General features: G+C 45.5%; 1 protein-coding gene across 2 annotated transcripts in view; it reads right to left on the reverse strand.

Annotated features, from left to right (window-relative positions):
• Positions 1 to 26,725, reverse strand: part of PTPN4 (protein tyrosine phosphatase non-receptor type 4) — a 2,055,941-nt gene that overhangs the window by 289,795 nt on the left and 1,739,421 nt on the right. For both annotated transcript variants that reach the window (XM_069616750.1, XM_069616749.1), the window contains one exon: positions 24,533 to 24,679. In XM_069616750.1, the coding sequence (XP_069472851.1) occupies positions 24,533 to 24,679 (147 nt within the window). The remainder of the gene's footprint in view (positions 1 to 24,532; positions 24,680 to 26,725) is intronic.

The raw sequence follows: 26,725 nt of genomic DNA on the forward strand, positions 1-26,725 counted from the left end.
AACAAAAATGTCATTGATGGCATCACATGTGAATTTACTTTTCATGGAAAGTCTGTACAAAGATTCTTATTATAATGTAGGCAAAAAACTGTTAGGGGTCACTGGGATAAATATCGTCAGCTATGTTTATCATTTAGCGATGCATTGCTATAAACATTGTTTTAGGCAGTTCTTTCCAGTATAGGAACCTATTCATGTAGAAACATAGGCATTGTGTGCAGGATACACCAGAGGTGGAATATTCATAATCTTGCCATGTTGTATAGTAAAATGATAAATGCTTTCATATCAGAGTTTTCCGTATTGTGAAACATGTAATAAATAGCTAATAAAGCCTCACTTACTACATAATTGTATTACTACAGACAAAACAAAGAGACCACAACGTATACAATTATCAGCTTATAACAGAAATGATTGCTGTGTTTCAAGCCTGCTACTTCCCCTATGAATATGTTTGATATGATGTGCTTGGACCCTAAGGAAAGTAGTGTAAGAACCTATCAGAAGGGTAAGGTCTACAAATATAGTACCTTTTGCATTTTTAGTTCCTCACTGTTAGTGAAGAAAACCACCTGGCTTATGTCACTAAAGAAAAAAAAAGAGGTAGACATGTGATGTCATCTTTGATGTTATGGGCGTCAGTCTTAGCAGTGCACGGTGGTGGCGCAAGTTTAGGTTACTTAGCTTACCATAACTGTCGAATTTCGGGGGTTTGTCGGTTTTACCTGTAACAATGTTTTTCCATAGAATTTCGTAGGTTTTTGCTAGTGCAACTTAACTATAACGTCTCTTTAACAATGTTTTTGTTAGTGAATTTCATAGGTTTTTAGCAGGGCACTATAAGCAGAACGTTGCTTTAGCATACCCTTTTTTGTTGTAAAGAGGATAGGTATTTGGTACGGCAACATAACCATAACGTCCCGTTAACAACGGGTCGTTACTGAGTGCTTGGCTGCCCTCATGATGAACGTCTGGAATGGGCAAATTGTCAGGTGTATGTATCCATTTCTGCTACCTCTTACATTTCCAAATAGCTTTGGTGTATCGCACCAATCACAGATGTACATAGTAAATGTTGTGTACTGTGTCAGTAGGCTCTCTTTTTGTGTTAACAGTGTATGATAAATGTGTGCCACACACTACTGGCCGAGATGACTACAGTAGAGCAATATGGACGTTTCCTAGGGACAGTGCACCTGCTTGGCGTATGTGCAATCACACTGGAAGTATCCATATGACTCCATTAATGGGCGCATGTTCGCATCTTTGAATGCACTTTTTAGTAGGTGTGGAATCGCACGTGTTTCCATTCCACACCTAGACCCATGCATATGTCATCCACTGTATACTGGTAACACAGCCCCTGTCGCCAGCCCTACGTAATTCATGCAGTAGGCTACAGTGTTTAAAGTACAGCTGGCGAATTAGTGGTTGGCTCTGCAAACCTTCCATGTGTGGCTAAAGTAGTCCTAACTGTATAATGTTCACTAGTAATAAAGGAACAGCAACCTGTAGTGTCGGGTGGGCGTGTTAAATGGCGTATTAATTTGATTTATGTGCTGCTTACCTTTGCAGGACCCGTGAAACAGATCCATTGTGTCTGCACTCAGAAGCTTGAAAGTATGAAGAGGTCACCTGCCAGTCGTACAGTTGAACAAAACATGTAACTGCAGGTGGGACAGTTTGTACAAAGGCTGCAAAATGGCAAAGCTGGTGCAACTTCCTCACGCACATATTAGTGCATGTGAAGGGAAGAAAGGAAACAGCAGAATATCCAGAGCGCAAACCACCTTACTGATGGTTAGAAAAGCGCTGTAGGTGCATGGGTGCCACAGAATAAATGGCTTCCTGCTGCACGTAATGAGGCTGTGTTTCGCGGTGTTGTAAAAAATCTGTTACTCCACAATGTATGTGTATCCTAACCCTAACAATAATGGCGTAGCATAAAATGTTTGTACTGCATGTAACGACAAGTGAAGTGATAGCACAAAGTACCAGTGGACAGGCTACCACCCTTTCAAAAATTACGTACAGTACTTTCATGTACACCATTGCCCACACCTGCTGCGTCCAACAATAGGAGCCCTCCTGTAGGGCAGCAGAGCTGTGAAACAACCTTTGCAAACCATATGCCGGACTACAGGGCCTTACCCGGCAGCAAAGGGTATTTTTTATTTGTGTTTGGTTATAATAAACCTTTACAAAAATACAACTTTACTTATCAAATTAATTTCATACAAATTAAATTTTAAAATATTCTTAAGCATTTTTGTATTCTTAACGGGCTATGCATTAGCCCCATATATTCACAAGAATTTTTAAAAATAAACATAAAACACAAACCCATTAATACAAGACCCTTTGGCAGTTCTAGTTTTAAAATAACAGTTATATTCAATGACATTATAAAGATATATCAATGCCATTTTAACTTTCAAATCGAGCAAGCTCTTCTTGCACAATCTTTAAAAATTGCCTAATGCTAGAAGTAGAGGGTAATATGTTCCATTCATAAGTCTGTTCCATAAAAATTCAGTGCAATCAGCAAATTCAACGGTAACAAATTTCATCAAAACAAGTGAGCGCGAATGTTTAAAATGTGGACACTCGCGCACCAAATGTTTAAGGGGTTCCTAGTGTTCCATACAACTGGAAAACCTACATCCCATAGATTGCATAGTAATTGACAGACCAGTCCATCGGTGACAACGTTCTTTAGTGTGAAATTGATTCATCCTAAAACGCATGAATAAACTTCTTATAATAGAACAAGGAAATATGGCAACATAGGGAATACCTGGTACACGTTTTCGTACACATTTGAATAAAGTTTCAGTTGATGTAAAATGCATATCCAATCTTCAATTATTTTTTTTTTTTACAAATCCAGGTCGAAAGCATAGATCATCATGTGATACCCCAAGTTGATCTAAAATCAATTGCATGCAGACCTTAAACTTATTAATAGAGCCTACTGATTGTTCTTCCATCAATACTTGCGGATTTTTAAATAAACAATTTTTAGGCGGATTCAAAAATTTTGCATAAATGGACAGCAAGCGCCATGACACTCTGCATGATAACAATATCAGACTTAACTTGTGTCTAATCACGCAGTTAGGGATAGACAATGCCATGCGTAACGCTCCTTTGAGTAAACAACCTTGAAAAGAATCGAGGTAGGTGCTTAAATCAAAGGGGCATATATCCAAGATGTAAATAATGGCAGCTTGCACTTTCATAGTGAGAAAATCATAGGGGGATTAGTGAGAATTGGCAGTATTTGATGAAAATTAACTTCATTTGGCTTCCTAACGGACAAGCTTTCTGATTAAGCCTCTCTTTCCAAATGCAAATGGAAGTTAAAACTTAGATGGTATCCAATGTAACAAATCTCAGATTGAGGTTGAACTACAAGATCGCCAATTCTCCATCGATATGATTTTATGTTTCTGCCAGCATTGAAAATGCCTGTTCTGCTAACATTAGGAATAAGGTTTAAATGATAGGCATATTTTTCAAATGTAATTAATTTAGCCTGAAGACCAGCTGGAGTAGAGTCCATTATGAGCAAATCATCTGCAAATGCTAGCCAATGCAATTTAATAGATCCAATTCTTACTGGATACATCCCCAACTCTTTCCACACCTGTCCCAAATCACAAAGATAAAGATTAAAAAGAATCGCCGCTAAGTTGCAACCTTGTTTAAGGCCAATATAAGTTTTGATAGATTCGGTGATGGCACCTTCTCTTGAAAGCTTAACTTTGTAAGCAGCATTAGAATGTAACCTTATTAGCCAATATATTAATCCAGGAGGAAAGCCTTGTAAATATAGTTTGGCCCAAAGTAGATCCCTTACGACACAGTCAAATGCAGAAGGTAGATCAATACTTGCAATGTATACCGGTTGTCCCCCTTTCCTCTTAGTATTAGCAATGATGTGAGACATCAGAGATGCATTCAGAGAGGTGCCCATCTCCTTCCTGAAGCCTATCTGTTCTTTTGCAAGGATATTATTTTTTGCAGTAAAGTTTTCAAGCTTATGCATTAAGAGACCCGCAAAGATCTTAGCACTGGTATCAATAAGTGATATGGGACGATAATTGCAGGGATTCATGGCATTACCATTCTAGTATATTGGGACAATCAATGAAGTACGCCATATCTCAGGTATGTTACCGGTTTTCAAAATTAAATCAAACTTGAGCTTAAGTATAGCTGCCGATAAAACAGGTTCAGATTTATACATACATGAGGGAATACCGTCCGGACAAAGGGCACTGTATTGTGCATGTACTACGACGCGTTAGTGTACAGAGGGAAGGTACTTGGAAGAGCGTGGGGACGGTCCTTACGGGAGCATTGCAATGACTGGCGCCTATGTAGGTGACGGCCACCCAATCGTTTCATGTCCCGGCACGTCCCCTATAGTATCCAGACAGGTGATGGCCCTTTTATACCGGACCTTTCCTGCCGTTCCTTCTGTGCCGTGTGTGATAACACCATAATAAATTAAAGTAAACTGGGAAAGGAAAAAAGGTAAATAAAGAAAGCACCTTTCACAGATGAACAATGCAATTGTGAATGCAGGCATGCCGGGCAGGAGGCGTGGCAGAGTGGTAAACACTGCAGTTCAGTTGCTTACAAAGGGGATGGCTGTACAAACAGGTTTTTTTACGCATTGCAGAGCCTTCTCACGAGAGTCACAATGCAACAGTAAGTATTAGAAAATATCACTACTTTCAAGATGGGAACCTAGGCAATGTAGATGGGGTGTGTAACAATCAGGATGGCTGGCGTTGGAAGGAGAACGTTATAGCTGGGAAAAGTATTCGTGCTGTGAAACGTCATATTGCAATGGGCAAAGTAGGCCATTGGCGCATGTCTAACAAAGGCACAAAAACACTTCTTTGCAATGTACCGGGCTGCCTACATTCATGGACCAAGTACAAAATGACGCTGCCACATTGGTGGCTGCCTAATGCGATAGAAACGTATGCAAGATTTTGCAAACAAACGCATGAACTGGTGAAGTGGCTCCTTAATCGCAAAAGGCACTGAAGGTCATGCAAATTGCTTTGTTCCCGGTACAATCAAAAACAGTAATATCGGCATGATTGCGTGTCACCAAAGTGTCACACAGGAGAAACCAAAATCAGGCACTTCATTGTAGCTACTCCATAGCAGTACACTTGCACGTGATAGCTTGCAAAATGAGTAGCCACTGCGCAACTGGTTTTCGTTCACTTTCAGTCAATGTATGTCAGAATCCCCTAAAAACCGTATGCTGTGCCTTGTTAAATACACAGCCATAACCGCATCCTCTGCATTTCTGTCGTCAAATACACTGTGTAGCACAGTCTGTCCGTAGACACGACACCCACACACTTTGTTGGCCAATCCCATAGCCTCTGCAGGCCCCTTTCTATGGCCATCATCTGCAAAAGGGCTGTATGGAACACGTGGCACCCTGCAAGTATTGCGATATTTCCGCAATTTTCAACCTGTGCGTGCGCAGGAGTGGGGGAATAACTTTCAACTGGGGGAACGGACATTGTTGGTTATGGTGGCTCTGAAAAGAACCTTTGTGGGTGTCGTTTCTTGGCTGCCACCCGCAAAATCCCCAGATGTGGCTTTTGTGCTGCGTGCAGGCGTGGGGGATTAACTTCCAACCAGGGTAGGGAGAGTTAGTGGTAAAAGGCGACTCTTACAAGAGCCTATTAATGTTTTGCTTTTTGATGCTACTACAGAAACACCTTTTTCGGTTTTTATGACCTTTTGAGTTTCGTTATGCTCACATTAGTACAATGCACTGTTCACCGCATCCTGTAGATGAGCAAAAAAAAAAAGCTGCATTGCCAATGGGTGACAACAAAATGCCATTTTATTGGAAAAACTCCTCATGTGCACAACTCAGGAGGTCAGTGTTGCAGAACAATCCACGAACGGACAAAAAAGTATACATGCTTCTGTTGATAATACACCTGTCTGCGTCTGGCTCAGAGTAACATCCATAAACATTGGGCCATACTCTTTGTGGTATTATGGATGAGAAAAGCACCTTGACGGTGGGAAAAAGCATCTGCACCACATCTGCCAATCTCCTCAAACTACGGAACAAAACTAAGCAAGCCAGTTAACCCATATGCATACCGACGTAATGGATGACGATTACATGTACTACTGGAAAAGTGTCGAGGTCTTTGCAAAGTGCATGCATATTTGCGAAATTGCACTCGTACACATCGTTCCACGATGCTTCCACTCCTTGCTAACCAAAAATGCCATCAAAAGTGTCTTTGCAGGGCACAGTTGTGTGGATCTATGACAAAGGGAACACCTACAGTGTGCACTATGCGGGTCGCCATGTCATTCACCCTCAGTACGCAGAGTATAATGTACAACAGTTTCAGCTCCCCTTCCTGGTAACCACTGTTAGGCAGAATCCTGTGCAGTTCCCTTGGGGACCACTGCAAGAAGATTAAGACTACAGGAGTAAGCAGTAAAGCCAATTGGTAGCAGCCTGCACCACCCAGATGTAGCTGTGGCTGAGCAGTCAGACTTCTCTGACGAAGAGTAGGGCAGTATATAGAGTATACACAATAGGGCTAAAAACACAGTAGAGCAAACAAACACTGACCAGAGCTTTGTATCAAAAGTATATAATTATTTATTTAAAACACACTTTAGGCAATACACTAGCACTCTACATCAAAAGCAAGTTAAAACCCAGTCAGGTAAAGTATAAACACCTCCCTTGATAACTATTAGACAAGTCAGAGTTAAAACACCACTATTTGTTAAAACAGATGTGAGCGCGTAACCTAGATGGCACTCCAATAGTTAAGTTAAAGGGAGAGAAAAAGGCAGGGCATAAAAATAAAACAGTTCCCAACACTTTTAGAAGTTCAAAGCAAGGGAGTAAAGGCAGTATACACTGTAGAGCCAAAGTTCATAGGCCAGGCCCACTTTAAATGGAGCCCAAGATCACACATTTTAAAATGCACTAAAAGTCTTTGCAGAATGTTCAAAAGAGGTTGAGGTGATTCAAGAAGTAAAGTTAGGTCTGGGGCCAACCCAGTTGGAAAGCCTAGGATTTAAGGGTCACCTTGGTCAAACCGAAGAAAGGGGGGCCAGGCACAACACAGTACCTTAAAGAGAGGAAGCTCCAGCGGCAGCAGTTGTTCCTGGCAGTGGTTGCAGTTCGTTGTTTCGACCAGGGGAAGAGAGGATCTCGTAGAGGAGGAAACTTGGAGTCGTTGCACTGCCCAGAGATGAAACAAGCCGCGGAGTTCGTCGGTTAAAAGGTGCATTCCTTTTATTCGCGGTCAAAGTGGTGAAGCTTGGCTATCCGGCCGCCGAGATGGTTGGCACGGGCGATTCGACCAAGAGTCGTCGTTGGAAGGCGAAAAGGGAGAACTGGTTGATTCCACCAGCTCAAAGGAAGAAGACTCGTCCAGCAGAAGATCTTCTCTTGTTGTTGGCAAAGTCGTAAGTTCGTTGCAGCAGGGCTCCACCGGTGGTGTCGTTGTTGCAGATGGCTCAGTTTCTTCCCTCTTCGGATTCTTAGGTCCTGTGGCGACTTCTGAAGTTCCAGTCCCAAAGACCCTGCTTTTATGCAGAAAAACCCCCATTCAACAGCCTAGATGTCACTCACACATGCTAAGTGGTGAGCCGGGCGGCTCACCACCAGGCCAATCAGAATAGAGTGCGACTTGGGTTGCTAAGGCAATGAAGTCCAGGGTGCCAATTCCCCTCGCCACACAACTTGTGGAACCCAGAGTGGCACCATTTGGAGGGCTTCTGTGGAGAAGCCCGCCAAACTAGTGGAACAAAGGACTCGACCTTGGTTAGAGTTACAGAGACGGACACGAAAGCCATTTTAGAAAAGAGCTCTGGCAAAAAGACCCAACCGTTGATTTAATATTAAATAAATAAACCGGCGGCATCTTTAACATTGCACCAAAAAGTGGTGTATTTAAAATCAATGGGAAAATCCCATAGGAGATATTCTGGTGGAATATTTTGCGTGGTAACCACCGCCACCAACCAGCAACTCGACAAGGGGGGACTGCACAGTGCCCCCTTGAAAACAGGCCTAGGGGCAATCTAATTACCCCCTTCCAGTACTTCCACACTATGATGGTTTGTACTGGTTCTGTTCACAATTTTGTACCAGTAAAGTCAATGGTGACTTTACATGCCCTGGGAGACAGTAGTCAGTCCCAGGGTATGGAGTCTATGTTTGGGGGTCACTATGACACCCCTGTGTTACTGCACTGAGGGTGCTGTGTAACACACATAAAAACAGTTGATACCCTATGGAGTAAAAGACCCCATAGCCCATAAGCACACAATGAGTCAAAGACATACTTCAAATCATGCCTAAGAGTGGGAGGAAAAGAGTCTCACTCTTAGCAGGAGAAAAAACAAACCCCAAGAATCCAGCAAAACTGCTGGGGAACTCACTAGGTTTGGGAAATCAGCCTTATAAGAGAATTCTCCCTAACAACCACACCCACAGTACCTGATTGACTAATCCCCACACTGCCATGGCAATTGGGGAAGATGGTTTAAAGGGCAGATTTTGGCACGTACGCCTCCCAAAGTAGAGCGAAGGCCACACCCCTGTAAAGGTGCAACAGTCCCTCATCCCTTTCCACCATCTTCTGTGCAGCTGAACTTTATTGGGTTACGAGTAAATAGGCACACACGCATCCAACAATCGCATCGAAGCCGCCATCATCCAACACTGTCACTCCTGTACAACAGTTGAAATGTTCCGTTACGCATTAACAGTACAAATTTCATGCCATTCCAAAGAACGTCCACTACACAGTTCGATGAAAGTATGCACGATGTGTTCATCCGCATACATCCACATAGCCACCCAGGATGTAGTACGTGTACTACTGAAAGTACCGCGTATTGCACTACCTTTTCCCCGATAGTAAGGGTGGGGGCGAGGGGGGTGTGGTTCATAATAACAAAATGGGTGGGGGATCCTGTCTTGCATCGTAGATGTATAAAGGTTTTTCATTTTTCTTTTTTTCACGTGCGTGCGAGCAGATTCTTTTTGTGTTTTCTCTTTATATGGGTTTCTCTTTGCCCCTCACATTTTCACCACATTCTGGTCAATGCTTCTTGCACAGTGTAAAAGAAAACGTCATTGCCAATGACACAAATAAATACCATTTCTACAGAACCACTGCATATTTTGCAACCTCATGATTTCATAGTGGATGGAGAACATGCCAGCAGTCTGCATAAACTGACGCATAATTCTGTGTATAGCACACCTTCCAAGCTCTGGCTGGGGACAAATTACACAGTCATGGACCCATAGTGCTCTTGGAGTTATGCATGAGAAAATGAAGTTGGCAGTTGGAAAAATTTGCATCACCGAAGGTCAGCAACCTCTTCAAAAGATGGAGTAATCGGCCACACAACACGTAACCCAAATGTTGACTTCCATAGTGCACTACTACAATGTCAATGCTTGTGATGGACGACACATCTGCACAGGCGAACCATCCCGCCGAAACTACAGTCACCCTTAGAGACCCAGAAAGCGTCCACTCCTTACAACCCAACATTAGCAGCAGCACCTCTTTGCACACAACACCTATTATTCACATACTATCGGCATACCCACTTCCATTCCGAAACTAGTGTGTCACTAGAAACCTACCCACATTGTGTTTGCAGCACTGGCCCTACTGCAACCAATGTGCACAGACCACTCTATGCAAGCACCACCCTCTACCAAATCGACAGTCAAAGATGGGTTCCCGGGGTGTGTATGTCACAGCCCTACACTCTTCAGTGATTACCCTACTCCCTACGGCCTTCGGCCATGCACCCAATAGTGTACTGTTTCCACAGACCACACCGCTCCTTCATTCACCCATGCATGCCACCATGTAGCCAACTGCCGCAGTCCATCAGCAGCGCACAACCACCCCCGCTTCCACCCAACGTATGTTAAGTGTAAATCACTCCCCTTCTGCAATTCATTTGCCACCACTCACCACGAAAAGAGGTCGCCGCAAACAGGTATCGCCAGAAGCTATGTGGCTGTTACGACAGCTGGCTCCAATCACCACACAAAGTACTCGGCTACATATGTCACATGAACCTCTTCTCACTCGCCCACCCGTACCCTCCCTTAATGACGCCAACACATTCTGGTCGGTATATTTTGCACACCCTTCCACCGCCGCTGCACTGCCTTCCAATACACCATGGCGACTTTCCCGAAAAATGTTGACGCACAGCACGCGTCCCTCCAGCCAACCACCGGCCGCGTCTAAACTTCTCTGACAGCACGCTGTACCGCGAGCCAATGACATTTCTGTCCCGGAGCGAACAGGGAAATGGGTCTGTGGAGCGGACCCAGATATTACCCATTTTTTGGTATGTGCATTTCAGCTGTTTGCAAAATAATTACTGGTTGGATTTCCACCAAAAACACAAAAGCACGCTTTCTGACCCAAGCCCCCGCGCTCCTGCCACAAATTTGGTGAAAATCGGTCCAGCTGTTCGGCCTGTAGCCGTGCGCAAAGTTTTTCCCCATTCAGTCTATGGAAAACAACATTTTTTTGGGACCCCCCCTATAACTTTGCCCCCCACCCCCACAAAACCTCTCCCAAATTGGTGAAACAATTCAGAGCCGGCCATATACTTTTTTTTTTGCAAAGTTTGGTGAGGATTCGTCCAGGGGGAGCGAAGTTATAAGCCGCCGAAAAAGTGCTCTTCCTATTAGTTTAGCAACTTAACCATAACTACACGCCCGCTACCACAGGCTGTGATAGATATATATATATATCTATCGAGAGAGAGAGAGAGATTTAATTTAATGGTACTCAATGTATTAACCTCAGAAGGTTGAAGGGCTAATTCATGGCTAGTGAGGCATTTCAATTCACAAAGAGCAGACTGGTCCAATGTCTGAGATGAGTATTTAATCCCCCAAACATGCTGTGCTAGTTCCATCATTGAAGAAGGCTTGTATTGGCCCTGCTCATTTTGTCTACACGAGTACCTGCTTGTAAGGGATGTGTGGAATGAATGGCCTTGCCCATGCTATACCTGAACCCATGTGTTAGGGAATCTTGCATGCTCCTGCCAATACAGTACATATGCTGGTTTGTGAGGGATGACTGCCCTTTGTTTTGGCAATGTTGGGAAATGACCTACCAGTAATGTTTTTTGTATGCATTATCTTCCCACAGATTCCTCATTTAGATACATCATCTAGATAGAATACTTACAATACACCACATTTCTTTAGTTGCTTCTTCCCCCATGCTTAGCACACTGTTTCGGGAATATAATACAAATGTTTTTTCCGGTGCCCCGATGCCTGGAGCCAATGTGTTGGTGGTCCAAGTGCGGAAAGGACTAACTCCACGATGTCCATTACCGACCTGCCCAACTTTTGTGTGTGGTGTTTAGGAGTTGGCTGTAATGTAGAGCAATGCATTTTGTGTCAGTCAATGCAATCCATTAGAAATACATTTACGCAGGCATTATGACAAAATGTGATCTTTGAGGGAAGAGTAGCCTGAATATTTTTGATTTTTAGTAATAAAACTATGCAAGTAGCTCCATATATTAAAATGAGGTCTGCTAATCAGACTCCCCTTTCATAATGCTCCACGCTAAAAAGCATAGTGCACACATGTACCTTCCCCAAGCGAGTTTACTGAAACATCTAAGTAGTTGCCTTGGTTTGGCAAGATGGCATTCCTGAGGCGACGTGCGTTCCTGCTAGCAGCTGTTGGATCAAAAGTCCAGCAGCCAGGATCTGCCATTCACCTTGGGCAATCATAAATCAAAATGTAATTATAAAATTGTGAGCCCTGTGAACCTGGTGGCAGATGACATCTGAATATAGGTCAGGTCTGGTTAGGCCATGTGGACCCTGAGAAGGCACAATTATACAGACCAAAACCATTTGGTGTCTTTTTATTGTCAGCTTGATTTAAAGTGACCTTCCTGTCACGGCCTCCTGAGTATTTTCTGTCTGGGAATGAGTTTTACTTCAAACAGGCCATTTGGGCTCCCTCCCAGCAAAACCCTTTGATCTTCCTGGTAACGGGTTGTCACATCCCAGGAAGATCGGCACTGCTCCCAAGGAGCTGGAAGGTGTCCAGTGCTTCAAAGCAAAGGCTCTGCCAGGCCAGAGGAAACCACACCAGGGTGATAATAGAGCTTCTTATGTAGGCAGACAGGATAAGGGTGCAGAATTGAGTAGCTCACAAGAGGACTTTTACAGTAAGAGAAGGGTTCGCCCATTTTGGGAAATCCCTAGGGCCCCCAGACGCCTTTCTTTGCTCCTGCCCCATCTACTGCAGACAAAGTACTCTGGATAGGACATTACCAAGCCGAGGATTCTGAAACAGCATCCGGGATTGGACCCTTTACAGAAGACTAAAAGGGAGCCTATTCACTTTAGAAGGAGAAATTACTTACCGTAATGTTCTTTCTATGGATTCTTCTCTCGCTGATTCCTCATCTGATAGATATCCCTTCAGCTTTGCTGCTCTGGAACATTTTCGACAGGGGCCGTAGAGGACCTTGACTCGGCCGTCGACCATCAATCCGTCTTGCTCAGCGTCTGGTCGTCGGCTCCGGGTGCGACATCAGACACTGTATAAATCCCACGTCACTACACCCCAATCTCAGTTCCCCCTTTGTTTCCCTGAGCACCACACGCTGCATAGGAAAACAGAGAGAACAAACCGGCTAATAAGCCCTTAAGAAAGAAGTAACTGTAGACCTCCGAAGGAGGAACAATTTAACAAACACTACAAGTAGTGTTAGAGAAATCTTTGTTTTAAAAAGTGTCGCAGGAAGGTAGAAAACGGACACAGAGGACCCTCACCAAGTCAACGTGAAACAGAAGATGCGCGCCAACCCCCAACTTTGAGCGAGGTTGGATGGGCGGGGAGATGAGGAATCTGCGGGAGAGGAATCCATAGAAAGAACATTACGGTAAGTAATTTCTCCTTCAATGGATTGCCTTTCTCCCGCAAAGTCCTCATCTGATAGACTCCCAAAGCAGTAAATGAAGGAGGAGGGCAGAAAGTTATAACAAGAAATTTTACAGCACTACACTGCCCTGCCAAAACGCGCATCATTAGTATGAGCCACATCCAGACTGTAGTGCTTTGCGAAGGTATGCAGGGATAACCATGTTGCAGCGCCACAAATCTCCCAGACAGGGACTTCCCTCTGCAAAGCTGTTGATGCTGAGAACCCCCCCCCCATCCGCCAACTCCCTTGTCGAATGAGCCCTGATCCCTGCAGGTAATTCATTCCCAGCTTACTGATAGAATTCATCTATGCAGAAAATTATCCATCGGGATAAAGTCTGCTTGGTTATGGGCAGGCCCTTACGGGCTACGGAAAAGGCTACAAAGAACTGGCCAGCTATCCTGAAATGAGCTGTCCTGGCAATATAATAACTCAACGCCCTCTTCGGGTCTAGGCGATGTAACCGTTTTTCCAGCTTGGAACGGTGCAGAGGAGGGTAGAAGACCAGAAGGTCGATGGATTGCGACAGGTGAAATTCTGAGACAACCTTGGGGAGGATGCCAGGCCTTACCCTGAGGGTGGATTACAGCGTAAGGCCTGCAGTTCATTCACCTACCTAGCGCATGAAATAGCCACCAAGAAGGCGGTTTTCAAAGAGAGAAGCCCTAAGGGACAAGAGTGCATAGAGTCAAAGGGAGCACCCATCAAAAATATCAGAACCAGATTAAGGTCCCAATCTGGGACACCAAAGGGAGTTGGTGGAAACATATTTACAAGGCCTTTCAGGAATTGTGCCATTACTGGGATTGTGAGAAATGAACCTTGCTCCAGGGGATCTTTTAAACACAGCCAAGGCCACCAAATTTTCTATTGATTGTGATGACCTGAAGTCCTGCAGAGGCCAGTGACAGAAGGAACTCCATCACTGTAGTGGTGGGGCAAGATATGGGTTAAATCTCGTGTTCTCTGCACCACGCCTCAAATCTTCTCCATCTGCACGCGTACAAAGATCTTTTAGCGGGCTGCGTGCAGCCAGCAATACCTCAAGTACTTCCTCAGAGAGGTCCCAGTCATATCTCATCCTCTCAAGAGCCACGCATGTGGGTTGAGGGATTCCGGAGTCAGAGGGCGTATCCCACCTTCCCACTGGGTTAAGAGATCCAGCTGTCGAGGCAACCAGCGAGGTGGACAGATTGACAGACCCAAGAGGTCGGAGTACTACGTTCTCCTCGCCCAGTCTGAGGCAATCAAGATCATGGATGCTCGAAACCTCTTCAACCTCCAGAGAACCCATAGAATGACATGAATCAGAGGGAACGTGTAAAGGAGTGGGAAGGACCAATACACCAGAAATGCATCACCCAGTGCACCATTAGCTGGGAATTCCCTCGAGCAAAACGGTTTACATTTCCTGTTGGACTCTGTTGTGAACAGAGCCACTGCTGCAGTACCCCAGAGAGCAAATACCTCCTCTAGGTCTTCCTGGCACACTTCCTACTCGTGTGAGACCATGCTCTGCCTGCTCAGAGCATCTGCCAAGTTGTCCTCTGTGCCCGCCAGATGAACTGCTGAGACCGAGATCCTGTTCTCCAGCAACCAGAACCAAAGCATCACCTCCGTGCAGAGGGGGCGGGAGTGCACACCACCTTGCTTGAAGAGATAGTGCATTGCCACTGTGTTGTCTGTCAGAATGAGGACATGTTTCCCCTGTAGAGACAGGGCAAATGCTTTCAGGGCTAGCCTGATAGCTCGCAACTCCAGCCTGTTGATGTGCCACCTGGCTTCCGTCGTTGGCCAGAGGCCGCTCTCACCTGCAAATCCTTGCAGTGAGCTCCCCAAACGTTCAGAGACGCATCCGTGACCACTCTGGTGTGAGGCCAAGGAGGCCAGAACTGTGCCCCCGCCAAGAGACTGTTGCGGTCAGCCCACAATGATAGGTCGTTCACCACTGAAGCGGACAGAGAGCCAAGGACTGAGACCACCGATCCTTCAGTAGCCATTGAAGAGATCTGATGCGCAACCTGGCCTCTAGAAAAGTGCAGGCAGCCATGAGGCCTAGGGGGTGCAGGAAGGAAGCCGCTGATAAGAGTGGCATGGTTCCGGAACAAGTCTACCATTTACTCTCTCCTCGGGAGGTAAGGCCTCCCCCACCCGGGTGTCTAGGACTTGTCCGATGAACTGGAGCCGCTGGACTGGTGTCATGTGGGATGACTTAAGTTTAGCAGCAAGCAGGTGTCCTCTAAATGGGACAAGACGCGCACTACAGACTTCCCTCGGATCAGCCAGTCATCTAGATATGGATGTAAGTGGACCCCGGATCTACCGCCATGAGCTTGGTGAAGAGCCTTGGGACGGAGGTATCCCCTAGAGACTCGGGATGAGCCCACCTGCTGGCAAACTCCTTGCACTGCTCGTTTTGCACTGCTTGTTCTCCCTCGTTGCGAAGAGATCCAACGAAGGACGGCCCCTCTTCCGGAAGAGCATGGACACCTGCTGCTTCTTCAGCTGCCACTCGTGTAGGTGACTCACCTCCCTGCTGAGCGCATCAGCTTGCACATTCAACACTCCTGGCAGATGAAAGACCACAATGCTGATGTCGTGCAACAGAGCCCAATGCCAGAGGTCTTGTGCTTCTTTCGACAGCACCCTGGAAAACGTGCCCCCTGTTTCCTGAGGTAAAACATTGTAGTGGTATTGTCCATATGCGTGGCAGAAACGATTTCAGGGCCCAGTGTACCGCTCTCAACTCGAGCACATTGATGTAGAAACGTGATTCCACCCGAGACCACAGGCCATGGACCTGCGAGTCCTTGAGATGCGCCCCCCATCCAGTCTGAGAGGCATGCGTCACAATTGTAAAGTGGAATTCTGGTTCCAGCAACGGCATGCCCCGAACCAGATTGTCCGAGCACTGCCAGCATCGAAGCGCTTCCACCAGATCGCTGTCGATCACCACCTTGTCAGACCACGATCCGCGACTCTGAGCTCATCGGTCAGCGAGGAATTCCTGTACTGGCCTCATGAAGAGACAGTTTTTCACTAGCGGAATGCAGGACGCCATGGCCCCCAGCAGTGACATGTAGGTCCGGACCGACACCCTTGTACCGATCTTCCACTCTGCTGCTTTTTGCTTGAGCTTCAAAACCCTCTCGCCCGAGGGCCTCACAAGCCGCAGCTGAGTCTGAAACTCTGCCCCCAGAAAAACCAAGTCCTTGGAAGGCTACAGAAAGGACTTCTCGAAGTTCACGGCGAAGCCTAGCCGTTGCAACAGCTGCATGGTAGCGCCAAGACTTTCCTGCGCCTCCCCCGGCGACGAACCACGTACCAGCTAGTCGTCTAGGTATGGGTAAATATGATGACCTTCCTGTCGGAGCCAAGCCGCCAAACATTGTGTAAATGTCATGGGGGACGACTTTAATCCGAACGAGAGCACTCGAAACTGGTAATGATCTTCTCCTACGACAAACCGCAGAAACTTGTGGTGCCGTCAACGCATAGGGATATGGAAATATGCGTCCTGTAGATCCAACAAGGCCAGAAACTCGCCCGGTTGTACAGACCGAACGACCTCCTGAAGTCGGAGCATCTTGAACTTCAGGCGTTGCAGAGTCTTGTTCAACGCCCGAAGCTCCAGTATGGGCTGCCACTTGCCATTGGGTTTCTTCACCACAAAGTAACGGGAATAAACCCCTTGGCCATTCTCAGCTACAGGAACCAATTCTACAGCCCCTTTCTGCAGCATAAGTACCACCTTCTGTAGTAGAATGTGAAGGTGGGGTTGTATGGTATACACTGGAGGAATGGGGGTTGGGGAACACTTGAACTCCATGGAGTGGCCCAGACGCACCGTGTCCAACACCCAAAGATCTGATGTGATCTTGCACCACTCGTCCACGTGTAGTGCTACCGTGCCCCCCAGCAGTCTCAAAGTCCTCCTTCATACCCTTGAGGGCCTCATCGATTTTCTCACCAAACAACTATAACCCCTCACATGGCATATCCAGAACTTTGTAATGCACCTCCGGGCGAAAGTCTGTGCACTTAAGCCAGGCCTGTCGACGCAGCACTACGCCGTTGTTAATCTGTTTAAAACCAGATTCCGCCAAGTCCACAGCAATGTTAATACTATGATTGGACGCCTCCTCCCCTTCGCGTACCAACATCATGGCAGCTTTACGGTGTTCCTCAGGTAGATGTTCCAGCAGAGGAGCCAACCGATGCCACATCTCACGATCGTAGCGAGCCATGATCGCTAGAGAATTGGCCGCTTTCACTGTCGTCGCCCCCACAGTCAAAACCTTTTTACCGAAGGCATCCTGTCTCCTGGCATCACTATCAGGAGGGGTAATACATTTGTGCTGACTCCTGGCTTTGCATATGGCCACCGCTGAAACCACTGACCCAGGATTGGGCTGCGACACCCAGCACTTCGGTGCAGAGTCCGGGGCGTTAAACTTCTTCTCCAGGCCCCCTTTGATAGCTGGTTCAGAGAAGGGATGTTGCATCGTGCGCAGGCCCTACTGCGACACGTGGTCCAGGATAGGCACAGCAAACAGATTTTCATCTCTTGCCCATGTGGTCAAACAGGAAACACTCCTTCCACTCCTCCTCAGGAACCAACCCAAATTCCACACATGCTTTCGCCATCATGGCATCAAACGTCCCAACATCATCGGGCGGAGACTGTTGTGCCGGACTACGAGGTAGTTCCATCTCAACGTCTGAATCCCACGCCGGATCCCTCGACGGTGACGAGTCAGTGGACATGGTCTCTCTAGGCACACGGTCCGATTCCGAATCCGGCAGCACACCCTCGTCAGGATGGGAACGTGGACGATTTTCGTTCACGTGCAGGGGTGCTGGCAATTCAGCCAAAGCCGAGGAACGCAGAGGAACACCTGCAGCGTCGACGGTAGGCCCCACCGTAGCTATGTTCAGAGGATGCAATCTGGAATCCAGCTGGCCCAACAGAGATTGCAATATGGACAGCACCTGGAGTGATAACATCGCCTGCGGATTCACCAGAGGGTAACTGGATGGGTAAGCCCCCACACCCATCGACGTTGATGGACCAACACACTGCAGGCCCAGGGCCGATGGATCCAACACTTGATCCAGATCCTCCTCCGCTTCTGATGCAGTCTCTTGCTAAAGAATAGTGTCTGGTAGATGAGAGTCAAAAGCAGAAGCCTGCCACACCTCATTCATCGGTAGCAAGTTGTCTGTGTCCATCCTCGACGACAATATCAGGCCACCTTCTCCTACCGGAGTCGAAGACACCACCGTCGGTGACGGTATCGGAGTTGACAAAGGGACTGTCGACGACGGGACTCCCGTCGATGAGGACGTAGTTGGAACCACAACATTCGGTGTAGATATTTCAGGCGATCCCACCTGCCTGGCTCCACTGGACCGATGTTTGGACGACTCTCTACTAGAGAAGGACTTGTGATGGTCCCCTGAAGAGGAGCGTTTCGACGACGAGTCTTTCTTCACCTGAGACGCCGACTTCTCGGGCCTACTTCCAGACCGTCCGTCCCCCTCATACACTTTCCTCAGCCCGCAAGTCGCACAGGGCCGGAAAAACGATTTTCCTGAAGACATTGCCACCAATCACACCAACACGTGCAGAAATCACGAGCACGAGGTGATCCCAACACTTTGGAGATGGTTGAAATCTGAAGGGAAGCCACGGGGCGGGGCTATTTATACCCTACGTCCTATTGGTGGTCGCTAAAGCACCGAAAAAGGACGTTTATAGGACACTGAAGTGTCGAAGTTTTCCATAGGAAAACGCTAAGTAAAAAATGACTGAGGTTCCCAGCCTGACGACGGGGAATATTCATAGCATGTGAATCCATGAAAGATCCAATGCTGGAGAAATGAAGGGATACCACGAGAGGAACTGCCAGTATTACAAATACAATGGGAGACCAGGACTTTTAGATACCTGGGGATTGATGTACATCACAATGTAGAGGTCGAACACAAACACAACACAGAGAAGGCGGCGGCTAATGTTAGGGAGAATTCTCTTATAAGGCTAATTTCCCAAACCTAGTGAGTCCCCCAGCAGCTTTGCTGGATTTTTGGGGTTTGTTATTTTCTCCTGCCAAGAGTGAGACCTCCCACTCTTAGGCATGATTTAAGGTATGTCTTTGACTCTTTGTGTGCTTATGGGCTATGGGTTATGGGTTTTCTTTTTGTTCCATAGGGTATCATCTATGTTTTATTTGTGCGTTACACAGCACCCTCAGTACAGTAACACAAGCGTGTCATAGTGACCCCCAAACAGACTCCATACCCTGGGACTGACACTGTCTCCTAGGGCATGTAAAGTCACCATTGACTTTACTAGTCCTAAATTGTGAACAGAACCAGTACAAACCATCATATTGTGGAAATACTGGAAGGGGTTAATTATATTGCCCTTGGGTCTGTTTTCAAGGGGGCACTGTCCAGTCCCCCTTGTCGAGTTTCTAGCTGGTGGCAGTGGTTACCACGTGAAATATTCCACCGGAATATTCTCTATGGGATTTTCCCATTGATTTTAAACGCACCACTTTTTGGTGCAATGTTAAAGATACTGCTGGTTTATTTATTTAATATTAAATAAACGGTTGGGTCTTTTTGCCAGAACTCTTTTAAAAAATGGCGTTCGTGTCCGTCTCTGTAACTCTGACTAAGGTCGAGCCCTTGGTTCCACTTTTTGGCGGGCTTCTCCACAGAAGCCCTCCAAATGGTCCCACTCTGTCTGAGTTCCACAGGATGGGTGGGGAAGGGAATTGGCACCCTGGACTGCGTTGCCTTAGCAACTCAAGTCGTACTCTGTTCTGATTGGGCCAGTGGTGAGCCGCCCGGCTCACCACTTAGCATGTTTGAGTGACAGCTAGGCTGTTGAATGGGGGGTTTTCTGCATAAAAGCAGGGCCTTTGGGACTGGAACTTCAGAAGTCGCCACAGGACTTAAGAATCCGAAGAGGGAAGAAGCTGAGCCATCTGCAACGACGACACCACCGGTGAAGCCCTGCTGCAAAGAACTCACCACTTTCCCAACGACAAGAGAAGATCTTCTGCTGGACGAGTCTTCTTCCTTTGAGCTGGTGGGATCAACCAGTTCATCCCTTCCGCCTTCCAAAGACGTCTCTTGGTCAAATCGCCCGTGCCAAGCACCCCGGCAGCCGGATAGCCAAGCTTCACCTTCACCACTTTGACCGCGAATAAAAGGAGCGCACCTTTTACCGACAAAACTCTGTGGCTGGTTTCATCCTTGTGCAGTGCAACGACTCTACGTTTCCTCCTCGACGAGATCCTCTCTTCCCCTGGTCGAAACAACGAACTGCCACCACTGCCAGGAACAACTGCCACCGCTGGAGCTTCCTCTCTCTTTAAGGTACTGTGTCCTGCCTGGCCTCCCTTTCTTTGGTTTGCCCAAGGTGACCCATAAATCCTTGGCTTTCCAACTGGGTTGGCCCCAGACCTCCTAGCTTTACCTTCTTGAATCACCCCAACCACCTTTGAACATTCTGCAAAGACTTTTAGTGCATTTTAAACCGTGTGATCCTGGGCACATTTTGCTTTGCTCCATTTAAAGTGGGCCTGGCCTATCAACTTTGGCTCTACAGTATAAACTGCCTTTATTCCCTTGCTGAGAACTCCTAAAAGTGTTGGGACCTGTTTTATTTCTATGCTCTGCCTTTTTCTCTCCCTTTAACTGAACTATTGGAGTGCCATCAGGTTACGCACTCACATCTGTTTTAACAAATCGTGGTGTTTTAACTCTGACTTGTCTGATAGTTATCAAGGGAGGTGTATACTTTACCTGACTGTGTTTTAACTTGCTTTTGATTTAGAGTGCTAGTATATTGCCTAAAGTGTTTTAAAATAAATAATTATATACTTTTTATACCAAGCTCTGGTCAGTGTTTGTTTGCTCTACTGTGTTTTTAGCCCTATTGTGTATACTCTATATACTGCCCTACTCTTCTTGAGAGAAGTCAGACTGCTCAGCCACAGCTACCAGGTAAATCTGGGTGGTGCAGACTGCTACCAATTGGGTTTACTGCTTACTCCTGTAGTCTTAATCTTTTTGCAGTGTTCCCTAAGGGAACTGCACAGGATTCTGCCTAACAGCTAACATTGAAAACAGCATGAGGTTCTGGGCCAAGCTCCCTTTGACCATGATGGGGAGAGTGGCACTGTTAAAGATGGTGGTGCTGCCTAAACTGTTGCACTACTTTGTGAATATACCATACATGATACCCAAGCGATTCTTTGCTAAAATCCAGGGTATATGTAGGGGGTTCATGTGGCACAACACTAGGAACAGAATAGCGTTATGGAAATTGCAAAACACGTATGACCAAGGGGGCATTAAATTGCCCAATTTCGAGATGTACTATCTGGCCAGCCAACTACAACATGTGGCGAGGTGGTTATCGGAAGACTCGGGTTGTTGAGGGCTGAATGTGTCTTGTTCTTCCTTAAAGTGAAGAATGGATATGATTACCAAAATCACAGCAAGGCGGAGCAACAAGAATGTTAGACTTGGGGTGGAAGATATGGCGCCGGGCTTGCCGGGCCCTGTGGACCCGTTCCCGTGTTCCCCACAGTTGCTGCTAGCGACACGGAATGGAGTGGATGAGCAATTGAGGAAGATAGTCCAGAAGCATTGGGAACCGATTGGTATAACAACGCTGGGAGATGCGCGGCAGGATGGGAAGGCTGTAGAGTTTGACACACTGGTAGAAAACACTGGACTACACCAGGGACAGTAAATCACTTATACTAGGTTGTTGCGGAAGGAAAAGATAGTTGGTCAGTAATAGTATTGGAGAGTCTGCACGACACGCCCATAGAAACATTTTATGATGTGTCAGACGGAGACCATGAGGTCTCCCGAATCTACGAACTGCTGATCTCAAGGCTGGGAAATGAGGTGACTCAGCTGAGACGGGATTGGGAGGAGGAAGCTGGGGAATATATGAGTGATGGGTTGTGGGTGAGGGTACAAGGATACCACAAAAAAGTGTCCAGGAAGTCGAGGTTGCAACAAATCCAGTTATACGTTACCCATAGAGCGTACATGACACCTCAGAAGATTGCAAGGTTTAAGAATGCAGGAACACAAACATGTCCCAAATGTGGGGAGGAGAATGCAGGACTGGTGCACATGTTCTGGGCATGCCCGGAAATAAGGAGATTCTGGAGGGAGGTGGCCCACCGTTTGACCGTTTTGACTGCAGCATGCTTTCTAAACATGTCAAGCATCGAGGATTTGAAATTCTCGTGTGGCACGCCCAGCCGACGGCTTACCTTTATCCATTGATGACTTGGAGTGACGCCTTTTCTTCTATGAGTACGAGGAAAAGTGGCTCCTCAAGTGGGACCGTTTCTTCTTCCACCTATTTTCTTTCTCACGGGTATGCCCCTCAATTTCGGCCTACGAAGACCGACCGTCGACCACACCTGTGATTTTGAAGGAGGTCGACCTAAAGCGAGTTTAGCAGCTCAATCATGTAGGGATTTGGGTTGCATTTTGGCACTCGACTGGCACCAGTCAGTCCCGTGACCCGTGCCGAGCCACCAGATACACAACTCGTGTGGGTCAGTGATGGACATCTTAATGATTTTACAGGTTTGGCATGTACTCTCTATGTGGCTCCGTTTGAGCACACCGTTTGTCTATTCAGAGAAAAAAAAAGATTGCATTGAGGGGAAAATCAGAATGCCATTACTTCCATGGGGCCCAGCTATTTATGGGATTATAATACCACAATTTATCAAAAAGATTATGTTTCATCTTTCATATGATCTAATCCGCTAGGGGTGATACTGAAAACATCTTCCAACTTCAGCACTTCCCCCTTTCCCCCAACTCTTCTTTTTCACTCTGTTACCAAAGCTGAAAAAAACACAATGTGAGGATGGCATTGACTGGAGGAAGCATTACGAGTAGTGTGTACAAGGATACAATTACAGGAAGGCCCCTGTCAACAGATAGTGTTCAGTTCTAGTAAATACCAACCACTTAATGGCAGACTAGGCAATACATGTGAATGAAATAGATTCACAGAAATAATTCTGGCCCTAGCCATCTGCATTATGGCCCGATGGCAATGAGCTCCTAACAGCACTTCGGCAAGTTGTACTGCCGACTAGGCAAAGGAAAGCAGCAGGGGGAAGGCGTCCGTCAGGCTGCCCACTAGTTCCCTTAGCATTGCAACCATAGTTTCTATAACTCACCCACGTACTGGTGCCTGGGAAAATCCCTAAGAAACGTTATACAACATTTAAAAACGTTCAGTATAGTACACTGCTGAGTGCAGCTGCCATAGGTTCCACACTGGCGGTAACCAGCAGGAGCAAGATTTTGAATAAAATGTAACAAGTTCAAAAAAGTTCAATAACCTGCACGTTACAGTTCTAGCTGGGTGTTAAAAGCAAAACAATGAATATTACATCATTGTATTACAAAAACTGTTGCCGAAGTACCATTTTGTGTAGATAGGAAGCCCAAACCCCCTCTAGTTGAGAAAGCTCTCGCCCCAGACTGCAGTGAGTCTCCCAAACGCTGTCTCCTGCAATTGAGCGGCACACATTTTCACAGACTGCATCCAAAAGTCGTCCTTTGCTCAACAGCCCAAACTTAAACTGTCTAAAGCTGTATGTATGTCTCAGGCTTTGCATTAAGTTACTATTCTGACAGAGGAAATTAGCACCATACCATGTGTGCATATTGCATGCCCAGAAGGATTGAACGATTGAATTACTAGCACAAACATGTTTGATAAATTGGTGGTCATTCTTATGTTCCCAAAATGCACTTTGGTTTTATACAAAGCAGCCAGCGTCCTATGGACACGGCACGCACATAATTCAACACTTATCTCTGCCCCTGATTCCCACCCACAAAACTGACAATCCGGCCCCAGTCTCGCTCACACCACTGACAATATGGACCCCCACCACCAGCGAAGGGGCGGGGTGGCGGAGGATTCCCCCAGAAAATGCTGTCCATTTCCAGCACTGATCATTGCCTCTTTTTGCTTCCTTGACTTCTCTGTGCCGCCTCTCCCTACTCAGTCTCACTGCCTTTCTTTTTCCATTCCTTCACAGTCTTTGTATCCTTTTTACTCTCCTCCTTGGCTCCTTTCTCTGCCTGGTCTTTATCCAGTCTCCTCTAACCCTCCCGGTCTACCTTTCCTCATTTCATTCCTAAAAACCTGTCTGGTACTTAACTGTATTGCTGTACCATGGTCAAAAACCTAACTGCTAGTATAATATTTAGGTGATGGTCTATGAAAATAATTCTGAAAACATCAAAACAATCATGTACATTTTGAAAAACATTTGTAATCCTACATTTCCAAAATATACAAGTGTTACATAACCATCTAGTGGATCATGGTCAGCTTGCCGGGAAGACACAGATATCGAGTGCTGCATACATTTTATAATTATGCACCAAGCCGAGCTGAACTTACTCTGCCTCTTTCGACTTGAGTTGTCAACATTACAACCATCGAGGAGCCTTGTTCCCATGTCATCTGCCAAAACTCTGGACACGTACTTGGTAAAGGGCCTTGGCAAGCTATGTACCTATTGATTATGCTGGAGGAAGGGATTTCCATCTGAAGAACACAAGATAATTATATTGATATCTTACATTCAAGAAAGCACCACATTCACAGTTATAATTATTTAGAATGGCGGGCAGTGTAAGATGGGAATCACACGGTGATGGAAAAAATTTAAATAGTTGCAATAACGCAGGCACGCCATTGTAGCACAATTTAACAGCCAAAAGAAAAGGTAGTCTTCAACCTTAAAAACTAAGGGTAATAGCATGTTTCAAAGGTTAATTCTGGAACGAGTCATCAAACAATTAACATAAATAAATTAGGTAAAATATTTACAGGCAGATGTGATCTACAGCACTTGACTATTCCCATGAATTTTTACTTTTGACAGTTCTATTTAACGCGGGAGAGAGAAGAGCGGGAGAAGAGAGCTATTTACCAAGTATCACAAAAGTTGATTGAGGGAGGAGACAGGTTGAGAAGTAAAATTACCTAGTTTCAGAGCCAGTGCATATGTTGAGAAATGAGTTGCGCGAGAAAAAACATACATCATGAGAATAACATATTAGACTAATTCTGTGAATTGGCATAATAAACCTTTGTGACTTCATGTCTTAAATATAGGCGACACAGACAGGGGCATCTTCAGTCTATATCAGAATAAAAACACGAATTCATTAAAGATACATTTACACATCATGATTTCAGACTTAATACTAAAATACAAGATGAACTGTTGAAGACCATATTTACAAGAGCAAGAAATGTGCATTTATGCACATTTACAAAGTTGCAAGAAAAACACAGTCCTAAATCAGATGGATTGAAATTCTCCATGGCTAACCTTGTTAGAGTTCAATGAAGTGCTAATGCAGATTACAACCACATTTTATAAAGTGGTACATCAAACACCATACTTCGAGATCTTGCTAATAATATTAGACAGTAAATAAAGTTAACATATTTCAAAATATTTTGAGGTTCTAAGGATATTAGTTTTTTCCTAGCAGCAAAAAGGAATTTAGTCATGGCATTTTGTTCTGAAGGAAAGAGCTTAATTGACAGACACGCTGCAACAGTACCATGTAATAATGCTGCTTCAAAAATATCACCATGCAAAAAAAAATGAAATAAAAAAAAATAAAAATAAATAAATCGCCGTAGGTTTTTTGAGGGGACATTGTTACATTAAACATGCGGGGACACCCCTGCAACCTCCAAAACCTTTTTTTCCCCCAAGGGGCGTGTGGCCACCCCTGCTCCCCATGTCCCTATATATATTTGGTGCCCTATATAATGTCGCCACAACTGTTTCCCGGCAACATTATATACGGCTACTATATATATATATATATATATATATATATATATATATATATATATATATATATATATATATATATATATATATATATATATATAAATTTGTTATTGCCTGATACCGTTGGAACTTCTTTGAACAAAAGACCAGTAACTGCTATCAAATTTCACCATACTGCCTCCAAAATACATGCATTGGCAAAGTTTTGGCTTGTGTAGAGTTTTGGCTTGTGTAGAGGCACGTCCCACAGGTATGGCCATTGTACGCCAAGGCACTCTCACCTTTTCGCAGGTACTGTCATCTTATGTAGAAGTAGTTCCATCATCACCAGGGATTGCTAGCAAAAATTCCATTACACTTAGGTACTGATATTAAAATCCCAGCTACGCGCAAAACGTATGTATTGTCCTCAAAATTATCTGGGTACTCACATCAGCACCAGAGATCGACTCTACTTGCACCACTGGCATTGATTGTAATTGAAGGTCTGGGTACTCAGCATACTGCCAGGGATTGTCATTGAATGGTCAGTTATGCCCCCCTACAGAAATTGCGGAAGTCTTCTAAACAATACTGGTAAAGAGCAGACAGCTGACATGAACTTTCTTTAACATAAAATAATGCTTCAATGCACTACGAAGGAGTGAGTAAATTAAAGAAATAATATAGCAGCCAAATCTCATAATTGTGAGGGGGTATGCATTGTGTGGGTGTGTTAGCATATGTACAGTGCATGCAGTGTGCGTGTTAGGGGGATTTTACCAAAGTGGGATCTT

The sequence above is a fragment of the Ambystoma mexicanum genome, chromosome 9, assembly GCF_040938575.1.
Source record: "Ambystoma mexicanum isolate Mex_15411 chromosome 9, UKY_AmexF1_1, whole genome shotgun sequence".
Taxonomy (NCBI): Eukaryota; Metazoa; Chordata; class Amphibia; order Caudata; family Ambystomatidae; genus Ambystoma; species Ambystoma mexicanum.